We start from the raw sequence: 24,487 nt of genomic DNA on the forward strand, positions 1-24,487 counted from the left end.
ATCCAGTGGCTGATGGGTGGATTAGACTCACGTTTTTCTACTTTTAGCACAGATCAGTGACAAGGATGAGACAGCATATGTCTGGCTGGGACTTTTCCATATCTTTGAGATAGAAAAAGCACTTAGTGGACTGCATAAGCCAGCACAGTGCTTTTAGCCGTGAGAGCTGTTCCCAAGGGGAGGGGGGAGGGGGTAAGCAGTACAAGGTCTTTTCAGAGCAGATGATAAAGATGCAAGATAAAATAAGAAAGAAGGGGGCTTAATGGTTAGAGAGGTGAAGCTGTGATGACAAGGCTGGTGTTTCAAAAGGCTGGCGTGATGGGAAAGAGTAAAAATATGATAGACAACACTTTCCTTTAAGGTTAACTTTAACTTGGCATCTTATGGTCAGCTGTGAGTGTTTCTGCTGTTGCATGAGCCTTACATATCTTAATAATAGTTCATCTGTCCACCTTTTCTTCAGCAATCTTGATAACTCAGTCAAACTTGGTGGATGCAATGCTGAAGAGCCGAGCAAGTGCGTTGATGAACCTGAGGTTCAGTGCATAATTGCCCATATTCTGGCTGCAAGTTGCTGTCTGTTACCCATGCTTCCTGTATATTGACTGCTGACTACTCCATTCTGTGTGTAGGAGGAGTGGCATCCACATTCGCCACGTTCTCCACGGCAATGTTTATATTCAATTAATGCATCCTTATGCCAGTCCTCTTTTCACAACCATAATTTTTAGCTTGTCTGTGTGTGACATATTTAGGAGACATCTGTAAATTGTAGCTTTAAAGAATTAACCTGGGTTGCAGTCCGTCTGAGCTGGCACTAGTTTTAATAATGTGTAATCTGGATTTACAGTCTCCTGGACCTGTTACCTAATGCTGAGGCATATAAGGACAAATAAAGGTGTGGTAGACCAAACTCCCTCTTTTGAAGAGGGACCATATAAAAGCATTAGTGCGCTCATTATATCAATAAGTCAACATTTTAGATCCCATGTGTTCATCCGGAAGGCAATTCAAAGCCAACATGTGAAACATGATGCCATGTATCTGATCTTACCAGCTCTCTAGCGCTGAGCAGAGAGTCCTGAGTAATCCCTGGGCATAGTGCGAAAGTGCTCTCGGGATTAGAATTACTATCAACAAAGGCACTCACAACGAGCATTGACCATTAGTTTTTTTTTGTGTGTGGGCGTGTAAATTATGGTAGCCTTTGTCAGCTTGCCTTCCTACCTGCATCCACACTTTTAAAAGCGAATTGCTGTTTCAAAGTCACGCTAAATTGACCCGAAGAGAGCGGTGTGCAGACGCTCGGTCTGGATCCTCCCACATTCTCTCTATTCATCTATAAAGCTTCATCCAAGCAGGAAAGATAGAATCAATACACTGGAAGACAAGCACTGTATAACAGCTACAGTCTAAATGGGGATAGATTTTATTTAAACTGCCTCTAAATGGATTTATTTTTGACAGAGGCTGCTGGAACAATAAAAATTGTCCTGGTGGCCTTAAGTGATTTTTTTTAAACAGTGGTGGATTCACCAAACATTTCTTACAGTAATTGTATGCCCTTGTCATTTCGGATCAATGCAGCAGAGCACTTGAATCCATCTGCCCAGCTGCTCTCCTATCGACCTCAGCTCTCAGTATAGGCTGTTTTTGTGCTCCCCTTTTTTTCTTTTTCTTTACCATCATTAAAATGTGGTACTCAGTGATTGGTATTCATCTGCTTGTACATGAACTTAAATGTAATAGCCAGAGCTTTTAGAGCCAGAGACCATTACAACTTTAACTTCATTTAAACACTGATATACAAAAGACTCGATTTAGAAATCTATTATTATACCAGCTACCAGGAAATCATAGTGAACCCTAGAGTTATAATTTCAATCATCCACATCAATCACAAAAGGCAAATACTTAACTTTCTTCATAAAATACCACCAGTTAGTTAAAGAAATTTACCAGCATGTAAACCACTTGTGTTCTGCTAACACACTTACAAAACCCAATAAAGGGAAACAGAAGAATAAAAACAAGTGAATAATATGCACTTCCATGTACTTTTGGCTTATTTAAATGTTTTGTAATATTGACACATGCACATGTCTTTGGATATAGTCCATGTATAGCATGTTTTTGTACAGTTTTTGTCTTTCCGGTAAAGAAAGGACAACTTGTAGGAAGTTCAAGCCCCAAATGCACATGGGCACATGGGACGTTGATGGGTTGAAAGAAGAGCACTGTAATAGAGCCATTTCCACAAGGTCATATGGTGAAAGAGAACACCTGAAAAGTAACACCATTGCTCAGAGGGTCATGGGTGGAGTAATGGATTCCTAACAGAGCTGTAAAGTCAGAGATGCCTAAAGGAGAAGCTCAAATACACTATATGTTTTTGAAGAACTGCACTTTTTTTTGGGGTTCTTCAAAAATTTTGTTCCATTCAAAATGAATGGAACAAACTAAAATTTTTAACTATAAAGATTGTTATTTATACTTGGATAAAAATCTTTTTCAGTAAATGACTGGCTGATGTCACATCACCACATGTTGTGTTTCCTCCCTTGATAAGCGTGTCTCTCTGCCTTAAGTTTGGTCTTCAGTAACTAAAAAACATTCTGTTGGGTTGAGATGAGGTGACTTGGTCATTGAAGAATATCTCATTTAGGGGTGGGCGATATAAACGATATACGATAGAAACGATATAAATTTGGCCAACGATAGAGATTTTGACTATACCGCTCATTGACTGTAGAAAAACAGTCAATGATACCGCTCTACCGCGATAGCGCATGTTGATGATGTCATCAAGCTGCGCCTGTTTTGGTCAAAAGCATCGCAGCGGTTAAAACCATACATCTGCAAATTATGCCGGACGACAGTCATAGCAAAGAGATGAAGCACTTTTGAAATATGGGGAAAGCCAAAAACTGCGCTTCCCCCACTTCCGTAACATTGATTCATTAATGTTGAATTCTCTCGCAGCTGCTCTATTCCCATGTTGTTGCAGTATATTAATAACTAACCTTGTATTGTGGATGAATAATCTCAGTTGTTCTCCTGAATGAAGTTTGGCCCGTGTATAGCATCCCGCTATGCGATTGCATTTGTCTCTAACCACCAGAATCCCTCACGTTAACTTTTATCGAGTGGAAAAAAAGTTGGCGTTCATCCTCCAGCTTCACTGTGCTAATGTTATGCTAACATAGCTGTGTCGCTAGCAATCACGTAGCAGAACATTACATACCAGGTAGTCCAACTTCAGTAACCCTGCAAACGCCACTGCTGTTTAGTTTTCTGTCTTCATTTATGTTAGAAGTTGTAGCAGAGCTGTACGTTTTAATTAGTTTCAAAAATCTCTCAGTCAGAACATGGTATGTCATGTTTAGGGGGAAACTAGCGAGCTAACTTAATGTTAACTTGTAACTTCGTTGAATTTAATAAATCTGTTTTCATCGATGCCTGGATGTTAAACTTAATTGTTACACCTGGTAAAGCAGCAACGCTGATGATTTTATTAAAGATGAAAGAATTTAGACCGTTTTTAACTCTCAGTGTTCATGTGACTTTGGGACCTGAAGCCCAGATTACTCCGCGAAGCTCCTCACTACGGCAGCCGTAATGCTCTGACAATCCATCAAGCAGTGCAGCTTACCAAAGTTTTTAAGTGCCTTATAGTGTGGAAAATACATTATACAGAAGAAAAGAATATATCGCGATATATATCGTTACTGCACATGCTTCAAATTATACCGCGATATGGATTTCAGGCCATATCGCTCAGCCCTAATCTCATTTCTCTGCTCTGAGAAACTCTGGGTTGCTTTTGCACTATGCTTTGGGTATTTATCCATCTGAACTGTGAAGAGCTGTCAGATCAGTTTTGCAGCATTAGGCTGAATTTGAGCAGAGAGCACAGCCCTACACACTTCATAATTCATCCTACTGCCTCTTATCAGCAGTTACGTCATCAATAAACATTAGTGACCCGGTTACACTGGCAGCCATACATGTCCATACCATAACATTATCTCCACCATGACAGATGGTATGCTCTGGCCTCCTTCTTCTTGAGTATAACCAGTTTTCATCTTGTTGTATACGATTTGTATTTGCATTCATTTGCATCTACATGTCTTTGGACCTCATATTGAGAGTTCCAGTGATGCCAAATGCACGTTCCTGCTTAATTTGACAATTGTAATTCCTAAGCAGTTAATCCAGTACTTTAGTTAAAGCACTTGAATTACAGGTGAAACCCCATCTCCAATCACCTCTTGATTTATTTTTTAAATCTCAAATCCACTGTGGGCTGTACAGAGGCATAAATTCCCCCAAAAAAGTCATTGTCCAAAGGCTTATGAAACTAACTATATGACTGGGACTATTGAGGGTCTCTGTGTGCTCGGACAGTGCAGACAGACAGACAAAGTGCTCCTTTGAATGTCAGTCCAGCTTGTTCTATGGATCATGGAATCAGCAGCATGCCTTTTGACTCTTTCCTGCACTGCTGCCTGCAAGGAGTGAGGCAGCATGATGCTCGAGTCTGTAGGCATGCTTTGTGGGGGGGGGGGCGACATTTCTTTTTGCATCTCCTCATTTTCAAAGTTCCTTTTTTAATGCTTTTTCGTTTTTATTGCACACTGAATGACTGCCGTATAGGTGGCTCAGTGCACCTTTATTTTCAGTGCTAATATATTCATGTTGCAACTCCAAACCCTTTTGATATCTGTGCTCACATTTGTGTGTTGCCTGATAATTAGGAGCCCATGCCTTGGTGTAGCACAGATTGTCAGGCTGCATTAGTTTCAGAGCTGCACTGGCTGCACAGAGGACAACAAAGGGACTGCCCATTCACAGCACTGCGCCATCCTTTCAGTGACATGATTATGTTGTGTGAGCTGAGAATTCCTCTGTTGTCATTTCCAATCCTGTCCCAACTGCAGTAAGGCATTCGTTTCAGCCTTGTGGGGTTGTTTTTTTTCCCATTGTCTGGGTGCTGTATCAGATCAGCAGATTCAAAATGCCCTCAATCTCCACCAAGTTTGTCAAGCGGCTGCTCAGAGCAGCTGCTCTCATGGCGGTTAAAGACAGAAATCAAGCCTCTTAATTGTTGAACGTGCCGTTGAACTGTATTTCCTGTGTTGTTATGTAAAAATGCTTGATATAGATGGAAGCAGTGGGGGTGTTGCCTACAATCAACAGGAGCATGAGCAGTTCCCAGTTTGGGAGATGACCTCGCTTCACAGTTTTTAGTGGCTTTAAGTGCTTCCCACTGCACAGCATTTGTACAGTGAATCAGTGAGTGTTAAGATTATGATGCTGTTGCCTGTGGGACGATTGATGGGACCTATACCATAGTAGTGGACTAAGAGGATTACACGTTGCTTCACTTTAGCAGTACATCAAGGGCATTCATCTTACTGAGCTGAATATGGCTCAACAGCAACCTATTGAAAAACGTGTTGACCTGCTTTGCTTTCCTTCCGTGCCACATCACGCTTTCCCCTGTATCTCAGTTTGTGTGTGTAGTGTTTATGTCCCTGTACTGCGGTATGATGTATTGTTAATGACTGAGGAAGCAGCAGTTGGAAGGACAGCCGAAGGAAAGGGTGGTGGGGCTTTTCAGAGGAAGCAAAGGGAGGGACGGGACGTCCTGACCTGTTGGGTCTTCTGTCAGTCAGTCTGCATCCTCCAGAGCTAACCCGAAGGCTTCTATTTAAAATCTTACCCCCTCATCCAGCCCGGCAGCTGGATCCAGCCTATTTATAGCCTCACCGCTGCCCTGGGAGAAGCAGGGCTGGAGAGCAGGGGGGAGGAGCTGGATTTGTGGAAGCATAAACTCTGACTTGTACACAGCATAATACAAATATTAACATTATATGGTATATAGTTTGTATTTTTGTGGGACTACTGTGATTGCTGATGTTCATTTTATACACATGTTGCACAACTAAAACTGGTATAGGGTGAACAGATTCCAACAAACTAAATGTGGGGCAAAGAGTAGGCATGTGTGGGACAAAGTGGAACAATACTAAAAAAGGGTTGGCTGAAACTGAAGAAATACACAAACTATCCAGACATGTTTGGTTAGGGATGTATCCATAGACCTGCAGATGTGTCTCTTTCAGCCATGTTTACTTTTATAAAGTAGAACCAATAAAAATGTCGGACATTGTCTCAATATGTGTGACAGGAGGATGAGATAAAAATGTTGCAGTTTTATATGAAGTGGGACTCTTTGTCAACTTAGACTGGGAAGCTTGACATTAATTCTTCAGTTGATCCAAATTTATTAAAAGTTTTGCCCTGTACCCTGCCCTTCCCTGAGCGTGGTTCTGCTGGAGGGGGAAAAAAAGGATCTTTTTCCTTCCTACAGTCACCACGTGCTGCTAATAGTAGGACATTTGATTGTTGGTCTTCGTCCTACCTTAAGACAACTGTTGTCATTCGGCACTATAAAAATAAAACTAAATTGAAATTAAAGTCAGGAAATGGAAATACTTGACTTGACCTTTGCTCCTGATCCTTAATGTTCTGACATTTCTTCCTGTTTTATGTGACATTATGTGTCATTGTTATGGGTGTTTATTAAAACCATATTAAATAAAATAAAATTATTAAAAAAAATATTTAAAACATTTATTGAATATTAAAATACGTGAAAAACATCATGGTTGTGGGAAGCCAACAAGCCACTGCTTTAGCACTGGGAGTATCCTATCAGTAAGCAAACTTCATTACAATATAAACTAAAACACCACATTAATAAAGCATGGATATTCAAATTTATAAAGTGAGTCAACTCCAACTACAGCTCATGTCTGACTTGAGCTGACTCACCTGCTTAAGCAGTAGAAATAGAGGACAGGACTACACTCCTGTAATGGGAGGCTAAAATACTAAATTAAATAATCCTAATATAAGCAGAAGTTGCCCGTAAGGACATACCTCTGTATTGTTACTGCTTATCCATATCTTCATGGATCAGTCTTAATATACATTACAGTGACTAGAAGTAACTGATGAAAACCTTTCAGCTTACCACAGAAGTGGATAAATCAGCCCAGTCCACAAAGGAACACACAGCACAGTCCAGAAAGACGGCAGGGAGTAGTCCTCACACCTGCCAGCAATCACCTGTTTACCACTTCAGTTTGCATTATGTGAGACTGGTTATTTTCCTGCCTGGTCCTCACCGTTCCTGTGCTGCATCATTAGCATGTGTGCATAAGCTCATTTTGATGACACTATTTTGTGAAGATGGAGAACTGGTGATTACAGAGTAGAAATGTGATTACAGAATACCCTTTGCTGGCATGATTTAGAACAGACTTTGGCTCCGACACTGTGTTTTTTGGGGGAGCCTGAACAATCCCCCTTTGTCCCTCGTCGGGTACAAGTACGCTCTGTTACCGCATCCCTCCTGATCTGCACAGACAGGCACCCAGTCTGACTGTGCTGCTTTCACAGCCCCTCTTTTTGGCAGCAGATCCAGCTGAAGCGCAGCCTTGTTTAACTGGATGTTTTCATTAATCAGACTGCTCAGGCACAGGCTGGTTTGATTCTGTGTGACACTTATCTGTCACCTAAGTTTCATGCCTCTCTCTCGCTCTTGCTTTCTGTCTGTCTGGTTGTTTTTGTAGATGATCCCATGTCTGGCCTGTTCAGGAAGCCTATGAATGATGATGGTGACGTCTACACTTCCCTGCTGTCCAATCAGAGCTTCAGAACGGGCCAGGAAGCCTCCTACCTGTCTGACGACCTGAAGCCCTCTAGCCACGCTTCAGGTTCTTCTTCCTTGGATCACTTCTCAAGTGACACCTACAGCTTCAGCTCCAAGATGACTTCCAGCCAAGCTAGTGATGCAGCAAAATCTCTGCTGGGCTCAGATAAGACAGAATCCTACAACTACATGGACATCAGCCACGGGGACGAACGCCCTGACCAGCAACAGGGGGCTCTGCACAACCTGCTGGACAAAGGCTCAGCTGGACATGACTTATTGGGCAGCTACATTGATAAGAACCCCAGAAGAGATGAGGATGATGAGGATGAAGAAAATCTAGGTCCGGCACTGGGCTCCCATTCTTTCCCCTATGTTGAGGAGCCATCTGATGAGGAGCTGGGAGACTACCGTTCCTACCGAAACCTAGGCGACACGCCACAGACGGCCAGCCCGGTGAAGATCACTTTGACCGAGTCCCAGCCAACAACTACTAAGGCAGAGCCGCCGCCACACCCCCCCTCAGTCAATGCGTCTGAACGTGAAAGCGTCCTCAGTGTGGGCATACAGGGGGTCCCCACTGTCACGCTGTCAGAGCCAGAGGACGACAGCCCGGCCTCCACTCCCAGTGCTTCACCAACAAGTAGGCAAAGCACATAGTCACACACAAACACCTTTCACCTGTTCAGATAAAGGAATGCACTACATGGATAAAAGTCTGTAGCTTGGTATATCAGCATCAATATACACACACACACATTAGAATTTCAGGTTAAGTTTTTTCACTGTGGCTGGGGTGTGCAAATTACCATATTAATAGGAGAAAATGCTAACATTTAGCACTTGTAGACAGATTTTATTTGCTAAAAGAAAAGAGTTTTATTTATTCTTTCAAAAGTTATGTAATCTAGCTTTAAGTCATGTATGCATATACTGTGTGTCCAGATTTGCAAGGAAGACACTAATGCCTTCTTTTCTCTGGATTTCTTTGTGAGCAGAAAAAGATTTCCCCTCTCATGACATATTCAAGTCTGATGCAGTTTCCAAAAGCAGCCCAGGCACAAAGGGCAGTGGCAGGGACCATGATGGCAGCAGCGCAGAGTCTGGGGACTCTGAGATTGAGTTGGTGTCTGAGGAACCTCCTAAGGCCAGTAGCAACCCATTTGCCCAGCCACCTAAAAGCAAGGGCACGTTCAGCCAGCCTAACAACCCCTTTGACAGTCCCCCAGTTGCCAAGGGTGGTTTAGGCCTCGCTGGCAGTCACGCTCCACCCACAGCTTACAGCATACTGAGGGAAGAGAGGGAGGCAGAGCTTGACAGTGATCTCTTCATTGAGTCCGCATCCGAAGAAAGCCCAAAGAGAGAGCAAGGCTTCAGTGGCCCCAAACAGGGAGTCAGCCCTCCCTCCCCCCTGGTTCCCAGCACTGTCCCTCCCCGCAGTACCACTGAGGGGGCGCCCGTTGAGCCCCCGGTTTCAGAAAAGATCAAGAGCCCAGTGAAAAGGGAGGAGGATCACCCTAGCAAACCAAAGCCCCCAACTGCGGCCGTGCCTCCCGAGGTGCGATCAGAAAAGCCCCACCAAGAAGACATGCACAAAATCACCAGCGAGGGCAAAGGAGACCTGGGAAAGCCTATTGCATCAACTTTCCTGGAGGGCTTTGATAAACAAAAAGGTGAGTCCTAAAACTGTTGCTGTTATATCTTCTTAGGTTTACACACAAACTTATAACTTTTTTGTGAACTTTTATTTGTTGCTGTGCTCCTATCTTAAATACTAGCTGTCAGCTCATGGAACAAGTACTAATTTATCTGCTGGTGTTTATCATAGAAGCTACTTAATGGACTGCGTGTTTTGGCGATGATTTGTTGACAAGGCCGTGAAATAACTGCTCAGTGTTTATCTCTGTACAAGGAGTGGGTGGGAAGGCTTGTCTTGCACTATCCCCACAATTGGTTCCCCCTGGTGGTGTATAGAAGGAAAAACAGAGAAAGGATAAGGTGCTTTAAAATGCAAGGCAACTGAAAATCATCAGCTACAGTTTCAGGCCTGTGACTCTAATGATGCAAATGATAAGAATTACAAATGTGCAGGAGGGGGTGGAGGCCTTCCAGCATCTTGTCAACATCTGGCTTCACACATCAGCCTTCAGCCCCCTGAGATTAGATAAGTCAGACATGCCACTCACAGTGAGCAGTTAATGCTGGATAGCCTGCACCTTTTGATCTCAGCAGGGCTATTTTGATTTCTATTGGCTGTTCTGGCTGTCAGTGTAAACAGCGGGTTTACATAATCCTGTGATGTCAAAACTGGGGCACTCTCTTACTTAAGGGCTTTGAAGGAATCCTCTTGAATCCCCCATGTTTGTAGAGCAAATAAAATAACCTCTGATTTAGATTTTTTTTGTCTGCATTGGTTCCTCTGTGGCCTCTAAGAAAACATGGGTTGTACCGACACCCTGGTTGAATCAGGTGAATAGCTGCATGTTTAAAATGTAAACTGACACATTTCATAGCAGCTGAATGCATTTGTTTTACTTTGTTTACTGAGGCTAGAAGAAGGTTCTGGAAATGCTAGTAAAAAGCAGGTCAGGTCTTTTTTATCTCCACCACTAGAGGGCATAGTGCACCTTTGTTATGTTAGGCTGTGTTGAAGGGGAGAAGATTTTGTTTGCATCAGTCCATGCACTTCCATACCAGTTGCCATAGCAACAGCGATGGGGGACCAGGTTAGCTTTTTTATTTCCTCTCCATGGGTATTGGCATGAAGGCCCGTCAAGCTTGTAGGAAGCAGAAGGTGTGAGGTGTGGCTGTCAGCGGGTGGAGGGGAGGAGGACTGAGGGGACAGGACTGGCAGCTTTGATGGGATTGAAAACTGGTATTAGCACATTGTTTTCTGTTCAACGTTGACACCACACAATGACTGTGCTCTTTAAGTTGCATTTTTACACATCCAACTTTGCTTTTTTCTGTCACATTTTCCAGCTTCATTTGCATTACAAATGTGTTCTGGAGAGGAAACCATAACACACAAACATCCCGGAGGCACTAAGCAAGGAGGGAGCATTGTGCTGTAAATGCAAAACTGTCTCTTGTTATGAATTATTAAGAACAAGCACTTTGCCTCTTAATTTGCCAGTGAGTCATATTGGAAAAGGCTATTTTAATCTATGGCTACAATCATAAATTGTGTCATGTGCAAATACAGAATAACGAATCTGGATGGTTGCCATATTTTTCAATGCTCATAAAATATTCCATTGCATCCTGTCTGGTGTGCAGCATGACATCAGACTATAGAATTCCCTTTTTTCTTCTTTATTTAAGGCTGCACAGCATGTGGTATGTGCTATATTTAATGCGCATATTGCAAATGATTCAAATACATATGATGCCACACTGGAGCTACGACAAAAGCAGTTTTCTAAACACCACGTGACCCTGCATCCACCTAACCCTTCCGTTGCTTTTACCCCCACTATTACAAATTAGATGCTCTGTTAGGACTTTTATTGTGAAAGGAAAGAAGCTTCGATTGTCACCACCCACCCTCAACCCCCCCCCCCCCCCCCCCCCCCCCCCAAACCCCCCCGGGCTCTTAATCATTGCATGGATGATTTGCTGCAGCAGAAACTGTGGTGTGGTGTTTACAATTTACCCCCCTCCACTCCATTCCCTCCACACAGACAGGCACATACGCACTTTCCCTTCTCCTTCTGTTTCTAGCCAGCACCGCTCCACAAGCATCAGTCTTTGTGCTCCGTGCGCCGGCAGCACCTTGGAAACCTTTCCTCCCTCCCTCCCTTCCTCCCTCTCTGTCGTCTCAGCCTCTCTCTCGCATCCTTTTTCGACCATTCATGCCTTTCTGGGATGAGTGAGTGAGTCGGTGCGACTGAAGAGCTAGACAAAGAAGAAAACGGAGAGCAGAAAGAGAAAAGCAAGAGAGAGAGAGAACAGGGACAGAAACTGATCACCAGCATGCAGGGAGCTGCAGACGTGACCAAGAAGGAATGCTCCTGGAGCAGTTGGAAAGGCCAGGGTACTGACGTGTTTACTGTGATTTGCTCATTTGTCTGTGCATACATTGTGGCCGTGGAGGGGTAACATGGTTATTTCTGCATGTAGGTTAAACATTCATATGTGTCACCCTTGCATGTGTGGTTTGCATGTTACATATTAGCTGTAAGCGTACGGGATTCAAACTGTGCCGTTTGCTGTTCCACCTTTCTCACGGACACGCCCTTATGACGGATCGTTTCTTGTTTCATGTCTGTGCATCTCACAAAAAAAAAAGGAAAACAAAGGGAGGGGGAGGGGGGTGAGAGACGCTGCTTGGTGTTTTGGAAAATAACTGTATCCTCACCAGTGCGCTGGGAGCCATCTGTTTTGGGTGCATGGTAATATGGATGCTAGTGTCATGGACCAAGGCATATTGCTGTAATCACCCTCCCCGCTTTGCGACTGTGTAGGGAAGCTGGTTTATTATGGCGGATGCTCTGTTTTGTGTAACGAGGCAGTCACAGCATCCGAATGGCACTGACAGATTGTCTCCATGGTAACCAGGGCGCACCCAGTCCCATTACATCAGCCCTTTCTCTCTGGCCGCCATGGCACCTTGCAGAGACTGGGCCGGAGAAGAGCATCCTCCGGCCGTCTGTGCCAACAGCAAGGAAGAGCTTACAGAGGAGGGCAAGAGAGAAAATGGCGTCTTTTCCTCCACGCCGATTGTGGTTCATTATCTGTCGTCTTTTTAGGTCTAGTTAAGCCATAGAAACATGACAGACTGGTCTGTTTATTGTATCACAGCAGAGACCATAACAGTATCTGATTCAGGATGACAAAAACATCCTATTTGTTATTAATGTGCTGAGTCATTATACATTTAATTTGATCTACATCGATACCCCAGGCTGTGTAACATTATAGCCTGATGCGAACGATACACAGCATCAAGATCGCATCAAATTAAGTCACCGCAGTCAGCACAACAAAGGATGAAAGTGAGCTGATTTATCTTCTCCTTTTAAATGCCTGTGCATCATCATTTTGAAGCTGTAGGCATTTTTGTGTAGTCATTCTCATTGCCATACAAAATACTGATTCACTGCCACCAAACTCATCAGGGTTGATCAAACTATGATGTAGGCTTGTCCAGGGGTGAGTCATGGATACATGATGTAATCAAAATAATTAAAAATGACAGGTATACAAAACAGCTTATGGGTTTTCTAATGCACACTGTTGGCCAAAATATATTCTCTCCACTGCGGATGCTTTTCTATCTGCTGACACCTGGAGAATTTAACTTTATAAAGTCACAGAGTTTTTAAAATTAGGAACACTAGTGGCAGCTCTAAAACCAACTGCCAAGACTGTATTAGCTTTTCAAATATTATAATAATCTTTTTTTAATCTTACACTGGGCCTCGGTGCAGCCCCTTAGCTCACCTTTCAAGCCAACTTCCTTGTGATTGAATGCCCCTCACAGTTCGAAGGTTTGGACAGCAGATGGGTGGGGTTTGATATGACTGACATGACCACATCAGAAAGATCCCATCCCCTGTTTTTCTCATCATAAGAGTAGAAAAAAATATCTAAAACTGAGAGTCAGCGCAATCTGAAGTCTGAGCTATTAGTTCAAACCTCACTCTTTGATATGTTGGTCTTGTTTGATATGAACACAGTGCATATATATATATATATACATATATGGGTGTGGGTGTGTCTGCTTTCAGATAGTTTTAACAGTCTTAAGTTGTCATTGAGCTGTGTTATTGCTACAATTTCATTTCCTAAGTGTAGCATTAATATATTAACCAATATTAGAGAATAATAATGATCATGATGAGGTACCATCCCCAAGTCCAAATCACAGTGGCCGTGGTCCAAATCTTTCCCGACTCTCGGCTGTGAAAGATGGTTGCAACAGAAGTCTTGTTGCATGTTTTTTCCATCTGGCTGATGGCTCATTTCAGGCCACCAGGATGTCTTCAGTGATTTAATGAGGTCAGGCTAAACTAGTTCCACTACAGAAAAAGGGGGATGGGAAATCAAATTATTGGCACTGGTGTTAATCATTTTCTGTTTTGTTCTTTTTTGCTCAGTCTTTGTGTTCAATATCAGAGCAAATAATTATATCATCAGACTGGGCTGTCAGGCAGCATTTGTGCTTCCTGTGTACATTTAATCAGCTTCCCCCCGTCATCACTGTACTTGGGATTTACATCGTGCTATCATACCTAAAAGGGTTTTCCTTTATATGAATATCAGACTAAGCTGTTAAACAGGCTTTTGGTGAATGGGCTGCACTTGTGGTTCTACAGACCACTTAAAGTTTCTCATTCACCCATTCAAAAAAAAAATGTGTAGGAGCCAAAGCTTTAGCGTCTTAAGAGACACAATGTCTTTTGATCAATATGAATTCAAACACTAATTTTGCTCGTAATGTGGTTGTTAACTGTTGTCTTATAATGTATAAGCCTTTTAAACACTCGTTTCTCTTCATTATACACTGACACAGCCTTGTCTACCCATAAGCCATCTATTTAACCTGCTATTGTCCTTTTGTGCTACACAATAAAGGGAGTGGCTGTTCATATGTCGGGTGCAAAGACACATTATGTGCCGATGTCTCCCCAGATTCGGAGAAAATGAATCTCTCTCTGTTCCCAAAGGAACGTTCTTTCCCCTCCCTTCCTGTCTCTCCATCTCTCACTGAACGGTGGGGAGAAAATGGAGCATGGTAACTATGGTAACTGCATCAGGCAGGTGCTCAGTAGCGCCATGCCACCAAAGCGTTTTAATGGAGCAGTCTAGGAAGATTATTAGCTGTCGTAAGTCAAATCGTGCAGTTTTAAGTCTTTTGGTTCTTCCACTCTGATGTGCTGACTTTTAAATTAGTGGCTGGTTGACGTTCTTTGTCTCATCTCAGCTAGTCTGCGCTTAAAGTCTGAGCATAAAAGCACTCCAACAGAGAACGAGTGTGTGTTTGCATGTGTGTGTGTGTGTGTGTGCTGGATTGCAATGTGGTTCTTTGGCAACCGCACCCCATACACGTCCCTCTCCATCCCTCAGCCCCCATTCCTGCTCAGGCGAATGCTGATTTGCTGGTGTGGCTGTAGCCCCTCCCCTCCTGTGCAGGGGGGGGGGGGACTCCCCTTTCACCGCTCTCCTTTTGTCCGTGGATAAAGCAACTGCCTCTTTCCCTGTTCAGCCATGGGAGCCGCAGGTCAGTACTCGCTTCTGCTGCAGTTAAAGCTTTTCAGTCTGCGTGCCATCTGTGCGGCGCATCACAGACCTCAGTCGCTGTTGCCTTGTCAACACCTGTCACCCGAGCAGAAATGTCTGTTGTTGATTTGTCTGCGCTACCTGTGCCTGCCCATGTGTGTGTGTGTCTTTGTGTGTATTGAATGTGAGCATCTCCGTTCAAATCAGTAGCCACATGGAGAGCTGTGCCAGCAACAATGGATCGAATGGGGAGTGGTCCATGTGCAGCTGCTGTGACAATGAATGAGTCTTTGATTTCACAGTGGTGGTGTTGTTTGGGATAGGTCTTGAGCATTTTTGTAATGTATTTTAGTTACTAAAAAGACAAGACATGCTGTTTCACAGTGTGGGAACAGTGTGTGACGGAGCCGAGACTCACTCAGTCACAATGGTCGTTCTTTCACATCCAGGTTTAGCCTTCCTCTTTGGCATCTACAGATGCCTTTTAGTGGAGAGTAAAGATGGCCGTCATCACTATGCTGCTCACAGCTCCACAGCTAAAATTAGAGCGAGCAGGCAGGCAGGCAGGCGGACAGCACAGAGGAAGACACCCAAGAGACCCCAGCAGCGATCTTCTGTTCTTCGTGGGAACAATACCTTACATTAAACAGTTCTCCCTGCATGTCATCAAGGATTTAATGGCGTCCGTACTATAGTGGTTCTGTGTGGCTCGCAGTGGTAGTGGTGTGCTTGGAGTGGAGGGGCAGCCGGTTCAGCAGAGGTGAAACAAGCAGCCGACAGTTCTCATGGAAACAAGCCCATGTTTCCAGCCGACTGCCAGAGGAGGACCCGTCGGCTACTGGAGCTGTAATGGTACACTGAGCTAATCCTCAGTTATCACTTTGCTTTGCTAGTGGCTTTAAATTACAGGGCCCACCACCCAAAGAAGACTAGAGCAGAAGGAAACCAGTGCAGCAAGACATATGACAGCCTGGGGGTATGTGTATATCCAAAATATTTCTTCCTGTATGAGGGAGCATGCTTCACAGGAATCATTGTGTTTTGCTGCATTAATGAGATACTGATGCATCATCATCCTTCATCATGATCCAGAGCTGCTGCTCTGACCAGATCACATTGAGCCATTATCTGTGAACTGCTGATAGTGCTTCTATTTCTGCTGCTGCGTTCAATGAGCTATAGGTCAATCATTAATTCTGCACTGTGAGCAGGCAGTGCAGGTGTACCTGGAGTGTAACGTTCCCGTTTGTATGTATCTTTGTATACGTATGAGACCCGACCAGATGCTCCTGATTTTAAGCACACGTCAGATATAACAATGATATATAACTCCGGCCTGGAGTGTCGCAACACAGATTGAAGCACTTGTTCAACTAGTCAGAGTCAGTTATTACCTTTGGAAAGGTCGCTCTATATATAGAGGTAAAGAAACTTAACCGGCACACCGTCACTGGGACACCTTCATTCTGCCTAACCTAATGAAAAGCTGGGTTATGAAGCTGGGTTAAAACAAGATAACGTGACAGCTCTCTGAGGATGCTGGGTTGTGAACAGCTTCCTGTAATTTGACCCAAATGTGTGGTGTGTAGACCGCAGCAGCCTAATCCAGTTTGTGAAACGTACATCTGTGGATACCAATTGAACCTAAAGGATGCTGGTTATGGATCCTAACACAGTTTACCTTTGTTCTGTCCTTCTGTCCCCAGCGATTGATCTGCTCTACTGGAGGAATGTGAAGCAGTCAGGGGCCGTGTTTAGCAGCGTGCTTCTGCTCCTCTTCTCCCTGACCCAGTTCAGTGTGGTCAGTGTCGGAGCTTACTTAGCCCTGGCTGCCCTCTCGGCCACCATCAGCTTCAGGATCTACAAGTCTGTACTGCAGGCTGTGCAGAAGACAGATGAGGGACATCCTTTCAAGTGAGTGGAAACAGTTGAAGAAAATTACCAGTTTGCATTAAACAGTCAGTGACATTCACATAAAGGATGGCTGTGGACATGTATCACTTTTGTCTGCTCTCGTATATGTTACCAGGGCCTACTTGGAGATGGAAATCGCTCTGTCTCAGGACCAGATTAGTAAATATGCTGACAAAATCCTGCTCTACACCAACACCTGTATGAAGGAGCTCCGCAGGCTGTTCCTTGTACAAGATCTGGTTGACTCTTTGAAGGTTTGCATCACATTTAAAAGAAGATCACTGTTTGCTTTTTAGCCCTGCTGAGAAGTCTGCTAGCTCTAACGTTAACTACACTTTGTTTCAGTTTGCTGTTCTGATGTGGCTCCTGACCTACGTAGGCGCTCTCTTCAACGGCCTGACACTGCTCATCCTAGGTGAGCTCATCCTGACTTTCAGGCACTGCTGTTGACTCACTCACACTCCATCTGAAGCCTAATGATCATCAGAGTACAGAGCCTTATATATTGTGAAGTAAACAGAAGTATGACATGTCAGTCACCATGAGAGAGCACCAAATACATTTATTGGAGGCATGTACTGCTCTATTTCAAGTATGTGTTTGCTTTTCCAGCTTACCTTAGATAAGGGAAGTGGTTGGGGTGTGCTTGGCCTCCTGTTGAAACAACTTTTTTCCTGTTTTTAACATATTTCCACTTCAGGTCAGAGTACTTTAACCATTATTTTTCTGTGCCTCTGCAGCTGTGGTCTCCATGTTCACCTTGCCTGTGGTCTATGAGAAACATCAGGTAGGAATGCACATCATTCCTAAGCTAAGGTTTGGAAAAAACATTGCTCAACTTCTAAAAAGTCTTTTTTTGTTTTTAGGCACAAATTGATCAGTACGTGGGACTAATACGGACCCAGGTCAACTCTGTGGTGGGCAAGTGAGTGGCTGCCATTCAGTTATTTTATTTGAGGAACTTTTTTGCCAAAAAAAGGAAAAAAAAAAGTTTACAACTTACCAACTTTCATGTTTGTCTACTGCAAACAAATGAAGGAGAAGTACCTGCCGTTTTCAGTGATCACAGTCAGATTTCTCCAAAGTTGCTCAGTGTCCAGTATATAAGTGTGAACTTCTACTGGGCATCTTTCATATATTTATGCAACTCAGTGGTTCTCAAACTGTGGCATGGGCAAATGAGGAAAAACAAATATAGGTTTGCTGATGCTATTGCACATTTTATTTAACTAAAATTATCAGATACTATTGTTAATGATAAAAATATCAAAACTGTGGGATGTGAAAATACTAATTCTAACTGCTTAGCAAATTTATCTATTCTCCTGCCACTTTTGAAGAAATGAAAAGCCACAGATGTTTGCATTATGCCCAGGGTGTTTCTTTAAATAAACTCAACACCCCTCAAAAATCAAGGAGTTTTTAGCTTTGTAACTGCTTTTCATACCTAAATATGCACTTCCTGGACGCAGGTTGCTAATTTTAGTCAGACTCTACTTGCCGGGTCCATTGACTACCATAAAAAGAGAACACACAAAGTCATGCCCTCCTTAAATTAAAAAAAAAAGATAAAAATAAAATCCAGCGTAAACATCTTGCTGTTAACATAAAAATTAAATTCCTGTTTTCTCTGTCAAGGATCCAGGCAAAGATACCTGGAGCCAAGAGGAAGGAGGAGTAGACCCACGTGTCTCACCGAGAAGCTGACAGTCCAGTCCAGCTCGGAGTCAGGCACACCGTTAAAGAGCCTGGTCGTCATCTGTGGGGCGTAGTGCTATGTCATCTTGGTGTTCTCTAAAAGCATCCACTGGAGAAGCCTTCACCTTGTCTATAGCAGTCTAATCACTAACACACACACAAACAGTCACACGTATGCACATAATCCTGTTTCTAGGTAGACAAGTACACAACTCGAAGACAAAAAAAGAAACTGACTTTTTTTGTGTTGCTTATTATGAAGTGCATGAAGTCGAGCCTTGGGTAAATAATATTTGATATCTTTTGTGCAGTTTTTAAAAGTCACGCTACATTTTTTGCTTTGCAGTGCTTACCACAAACTGTACGGTTTGGCACAAAATGGCTAAACGCCCACAGACGTGCTCTGCTGCCAATGTTGAATACCGCTTCATGTTTCTGAGTTAGCAGATGGGGCTTCTCTCAGTATATGTCAATATATATAAATATCCAAAATGATTTCCTTTTGGTGTTTCCAAGCACAAAATAATTTAACGATATGCGTCTTAGATGTGGTAATTGTAGGGTTTTTGCTTTTGTATAACCATAAGGAACAATACCCACGCTCATGTTTTAGGTACTATTGTACAACTTATGAAGACAAGGAGTATCTGGTGATATTTAGCTTGTTTGAATAACTGTCCAACTTTGTACTATGTTCAACTATACTCTGTAGTTCTTTAGACCCTGGACTCTTTAACTATTTGCACTCACAGTATGTATTTAATTACAAGAATAAGAAAAATAAATGTACCTTGGTGTAAAACTTCTCCAAAGCCACTTTACTGATGAGTTGACATTCATAAGATGAAGTCGTGTTTCTGTGTGACGAAACAGCTAAGTTTAAGGTGCTAACACTTAGAATGAGAGACTTGGAATGACGAGCTATAAATATAGGCCAATACATTCTGGCACCACCACACCTCTAATAGTAGGAGACAGGTGTGTGTCTGTGTGTTTGCTGACAAATTTAACTTCACTCTTGAGTCACAATCAGAAGACTGACAAGCTTCATCTGTTGCAGACAACTATTTTTAATGACCAACTGCAGAAACACAACAAGGCAAAGAGGCTGAATCTTATCAATGAACTTCAGCAGCCACCGACTTAAACAGGAAGTGTCTAAGTAACCGTAAACGAAGAAAGGAAGGAGGATTTTCCTGTTAGGATGAAAGCTACACCAAAAATTGGACTTGAAACTTGGGTGGGGAAAAAAAAAACCCTCCTCCGAACAACAGTTAAAGTAAAATTGAAGTTAACCAAATCACAATGCAACATTTAAACAATTTCTAAACACTTAAACAATCATTTTTAGTTGTTGAGCAGAGTTATAGGGTGTAGCTGGTAGAGAACGGCTCTGGTGTTTCCACCTCTCGGCTCCACGATGTCCATCCTCAGAGAAGGATCCACCTGCAGGATAAATACATATTTTAAAGCACAAGGACCTAAATGTGCCTAAGCAGAGCAGATGATCAAATGAATAAATAAAAGTGCACTGATCTGCTCATTACCTGGTTCCATTTTCCCAGTTTTTCAAATAACTGGGGAGCAATGGCTTCCCTTGGCGGAGACTTCATGAACAGTCTGCACAATAAAAACAGTAATAACTTAAAAATTCAGCATTTTTACTGTTTTTTCAAAAAAAAAAAAATTTTGTTGTCCACCAAAGACATTTTGGCCTTCCCTAAAGAAAGACCATCAGGAAAAAGCTCCCAGTCCTCTGGTAGAGCAGGGGTTGTCAAACTTTTGGGGGCCAGGGACCCCTTACAGGGGTAAAATTGTTCCAAGTACCCCCTTCTAATCCCCATGCTCATAGGCTGCCTTTTGTACTCCTAGATTATGTAGGAATAATTTATATTTTAAATTTTTCAATATAAATACTCAATCTGTTTCAAAGAGCTATGAACTTCATAGAAAATAAACAAAACAAAATTTAAATAAACGTGAACACTTTTAAACTCAGGGCAAATTCAAGATGTATTTAAACTCAGAGCATTTTTTTTAAAAATAAATCGGAAAGCTTTCAAAAAAAATAAACAGTGAAAACACTGGAACAATTTAAATGAACCCATTTTGCTTCATGAGCAGTTTAAAGACTATTTAATTGGTTAAATTTTAACACAATGAACATATTGCCCTTATTAAAATTATTTGCAGAAAAATGAAAAATCTAGCAATTTTGCCTTATCTGGCTTTATTTCACACAGTCAATCCAGTCATCAACAACAATTATTCCCTAGCTCAGTGAGAAGGATGAGCGCGTCTCTCACTACACAGTTTCTCTATTCTTGTAAGGATGGATAACAAACAGACTCGAAGATCATCTTCCACTTATAAACGAGCTCTGTACTTCACAGTCAAAGTTGAAAATGATGATTTACAGAGGTAAGTGGCAGGAAAGGGGAGCAATATTTGCATACCCTCAGGAGCCAGTTTGGGATGCCACCCTGTCATCTGAAACCAAATGTGCACTGAGGCACACTGAACTTTTTCTGAAGTTGTTATCAGGTTCACCATTAATTTTTTCTGACGCATGTTATCCCCACCTTTTCACTGAAAAAAAAATTACTTTGTTTTATCTTTAAACTCTGGGTAATTTTTTATGTGATGCCGCTATAGCTTAGCTGGCTTAATTGCTTGATTTGCTATCACTTGAAGACACACAACACATTTGGGTTTTCCATCGTCATTCTTGATGAAGCTAAACTCGAGGTAACTGTCATACTTTCTCATTTTAGCTGATCTGGCTTTTGCGTTATTTGATGAAGCTTTGAGGATAAAGAGCACCCACAGGGCGAGTGGGTAATTGTATGTGTGTATATCTCCCTCAATTGTGCATGTTGACCCCTCAAAGACCTGAGCCAGGAACAACCCCAGTATGTATCTATATCAGACCTGATGAGGCGGTCCCGACAGTCCTCCTGCAGCTGGCTGATCCTGTCAGTCCCCAGATGCAGAGTGCCATTGGGGCCTTCGCACACGAGGTGGTTTATAGCCATTCGTAGAGCATTTATCTGAAAACAAAGAATCAATCAGGTGCCACATCATTTAAACAAACAATTGAAGTACTACCATCCACACACACCGCTGCCAGTATCACAAAGCATAGCTACAAACTGTATAAAAAGTAGTTTAGGACTCTATTTTCAAGCTTCAACATTAGCACTAATGACAGAAATGACCACACCTGGATCACATTTGGATGAAAGGGTGGAGAGCTAATGTATTAGCAAATGTTAGCAAACTGCATGAGTAAAGCGCACACATACTTACACATAATGGTTAGTGTTACCAGATTATTAAAATACTAAAATTTCCCCAACACCGAAGCACACACAGCAAGCCGTTCTTAATATTTGGAGAACTGAAAAACTCTTATTATGCCTGCCATGTAGGAACCTTCCTAAATGACACTGACTATTCAAACATGCACAAAGATTTCTATTCAGAATCCTTTGAGTGGCTGTTTTGATGATTTTACACAACGGTCTCTGAGGTTAAATTTACCTCAGTCATGTCGTCAACATCAAACCTCACATCAAAGGCCAGTTCGATGTCATGTTCAGCCAGGATGGCCTCCTGTTTCTGACTGTTGAAGCCTAAGCCACAGAGTGCCCCAGTGTAGCAGGTTCTCTCTTCATCAGTGCTAAAAATAAATATGTTAGGTAAATAAGAATGTGAGTTTCTGTACATATATGTGCAGCGGTAATGCACATTTAACCAACCGTAGCTCCATGATGGGAGTGAAGAGCATCATTACAAGTCCAGGCAGTCCAGGGATGTCTGGCAAAATGGAGGTGTCTCTCAGCAGAATACGGGTACCTGCAACACAAACACACCCTTAAAGCTCTACATAAGATAAGACCCATTGTCAAGATCAAAACAATGCTCTCATAATCTGACCTGGAAAAAGTCATCTATGGCTTTGTTTTCTCTAGGCTAGATTAAAGCAAACCCTTCTATTTGGTAAAAATAAAAAGTCAGTCTGTCACCTCCAGCTAGCTCAAAATGCTTCTAGTGCATTATTTTATTGATCACCTCTAAAGGAGACCAGGGCCTAAAACAGAAATACTGAATTTTTGAGTCAAATTACAGCCTCAGATGCTTTTGGCTGTTCCAAAGTCGAGGTTGAACTCTAGAGGTGATGATGCTTTTACCATTAAAGCGCCTCTGCATTTGAACCACCTCGTTATGTCATCCTTTCTGTGTAAATTTAATATTCTGCCTTGCTCATATTTCAAAGTCACAAATATTATGATTAAAGCTGAATTTAGAGCTCAAGCTTCTTGATGCAACTCCCCAATTTATAGTCTTGGGAACAGGACTAGGAGGACACTACCCTTGTGATATTTTGTTTATCTGGTACCTGTGGAGCTGACTGACACAGTCCCAGCCACCAGCATCTTCTGATGTTTGCAATGTGGGTTTTCATTCAGAGCCAAGGAGTTGATGCTGTTCTTCTCTATACATACAGTCCTGCAGGAGGATACAGTGATCATCAGCTGAGGCAGAGGGAGGGTGGTTGTAGGTACATATTCTTGTTTTGTTTTGTTTTTTAAATCTCTGTAGTGCTTACTTGTAGAGCATGTTGCTCCTCAAGCTGTGGAAGCTCATCACATGAGGACTGGTTGGTCCATGCAGACGAACCTGCAGTGTCAGAGGGAACAGCAATCAGACATAACATGATGCATTCACTGATCACAGTGATGGAAAACTGTGTCGTCACTGTTCTGGCTGTCACATTGAATGGGTGTGCCTCTGAATGAACACAAACACATGAACTGAGCCTCTGAAATGGCTCCCTCTTCTGGATAAACTGATAGCAGCAAACAGTAAAAAAGGCGGTGGCATCCATCACACATTCAACACCAAAGACTCAGTGTTATTCAAAACCCACCATTAGCTATAGATATTGTCTTTCTAACAATTCACTCAAAACCTTAAAGATCTTCAACCATTCTAGTTTTACTAGACCAGGATACTTTCATGAGGAATTACCAGCACTGCACAGGCATCACAGGAACACGAAGGTGACAATTAACTACTTTTGGGGCATTTGTATTCCATTTTTAGTCTTGGTTTCAGAATTGTTAAATCCCTGTTTACTAAGCATGCTGTAACATATTTTCTGATTCCTCCTTAGAAGCATCAAAATGTGCAAAACTTTGCCTGGATTGTTTCGTACTTTTGTCCTGGAATAGGACTGGGATCGCTTGGAAAAGTGGGTAAGCAGGCTGTCGATGAGCTCCTTCTCCTCTTTTTTGCGGTTGCTCCAGGTGTTGCTTACAGAGTTGGGCACATATGTACCGTCCTCCATGTCCTTGTACAGAGACATCAGCACCTCGTGGTTTTGCTGCAAGAGCACAAAAACATTCAATACTTTGACTGAGAAAAGCACAAAATGCTTCAGAACTTTTTGTCTCAATGCATCTCAGTCTGCCTGCAGCACATGCAGCAAACCTGAGGCCACACATCTCAAATAGTTTGTCTTTAAAATTCTAGCTTTCATTTTTACTTCAAGTATTTTTTCAATACAAGTTTTGTTTTAAGTTCAGTTTAAAAAACTGAAATAACTTCATCTTAAGCTGCTAAGAGAACTAGTATTTCTTTCTGCTTATTGTGTCACCTTGGAGTCAAAGCTCTCTTCAGCCTTCACAGCATGTCCTTCTTCCACCAGCAAGTCTACCACGCTGGTGTTTGCTGTCTCAGAGTGGATGAGCAGATCCACACGCATCACACCATAGAGGATGGAGTACAGGGACACAATGAGAGATTGGCCCTTCACTAGATTGATGAAGCGGTTGCGGGCGCGGCTGCTCCACTGGTTCCCCAGAATGATGGACTGATTTGAAGGATGCATACCAGTGACCTGGAACTCCTGAGCCTGAT

General features: G+C 42.6%; 2 protein-coding genes across 2 annotated transcripts in view; one reads left to right on the forward strand and one right to left on the reverse strand.

Moving 5' to 3' along the window:
- Positions 1–19,368, forward strand: part of rtn1a (reticulon 1a) — a 23,777-nt gene extending 4,409 nt beyond the window's left edge. Inside the window, exons 2-9 of the mRNA XM_084915287.1 lie at positions 7,647–8,369; positions 8,725–9,399; positions 16,657–16,864; positions 16,980–17,118; positions 17,210–17,279; positions 17,605–17,651; positions 17,731–17,789; positions 18,503–19,368. Coding sequence (XP_084771413.1) covers positions 7,647–8,369; positions 8,725–9,399; positions 16,657–16,864; positions 16,980–17,118; positions 17,210–17,279; positions 17,605–17,651; positions 17,731–17,789; positions 18,503–18,545 — 1,964 coding nt within the window. The 3' untranslated portion in view covers positions 18,546–19,368. The remainder of the gene's footprint in view (positions 1–7,646; positions 8,370–8,724; positions 9,400–16,656; positions 16,865–16,979; positions 17,119–17,209; positions 17,280–17,604; positions 17,652–17,730; positions 17,790–18,502) is intronic.
- tdrd9 (tudor domain containing 9) overlaps positions 18,649–24,487 on the reverse strand; it is a 43,650-nt gene continuing 37,811 nt past the window's right edge. The window contains exons 27-35 of the mRNA XM_084915286.1: positions 24,225–24,482; positions 23,784–23,951; positions 23,175–23,245; positions 22,965–23,074; positions 22,324–22,420; positions 22,106–22,244; positions 21,494–21,612; positions 20,110–20,182; positions 18,649–20,008 (exon numbers count right to left, since the gene is read on the reverse strand). Coding sequence (XP_084771412.1) covers positions 19,910–20,008; positions 20,110–20,182; positions 21,494–21,612; positions 22,106–22,244; positions 22,324–22,420; positions 22,965–23,074; positions 23,175–23,245; positions 23,784–23,951; positions 24,225–24,482 — 1,134 coding nt within the window. The 3' untranslated portion in view covers positions 18,649–19,909. The remainder of the gene's footprint in view (positions 20,009–20,109; positions 20,183–21,493; positions 21,613–22,105; positions 22,245–22,323; positions 22,421–22,964; positions 23,075–23,174; positions 23,246–23,783; positions 23,952–24,224; positions 24,483–24,487) is intronic.

Source organism: Perissodus microlepis, chromosome 19 (assembly GCF_051167445.1).
Source record: "Perissodus microlepis isolate ML-2025 ecotype Zambia chromosome 19, ASM5116744v1, whole genome shotgun sequence".
Lineage (NCBI taxonomy): Eukaryota > Metazoa > Chordata > Actinopteri > Cichliformes > Cichlidae > Perissodus > Perissodus microlepis.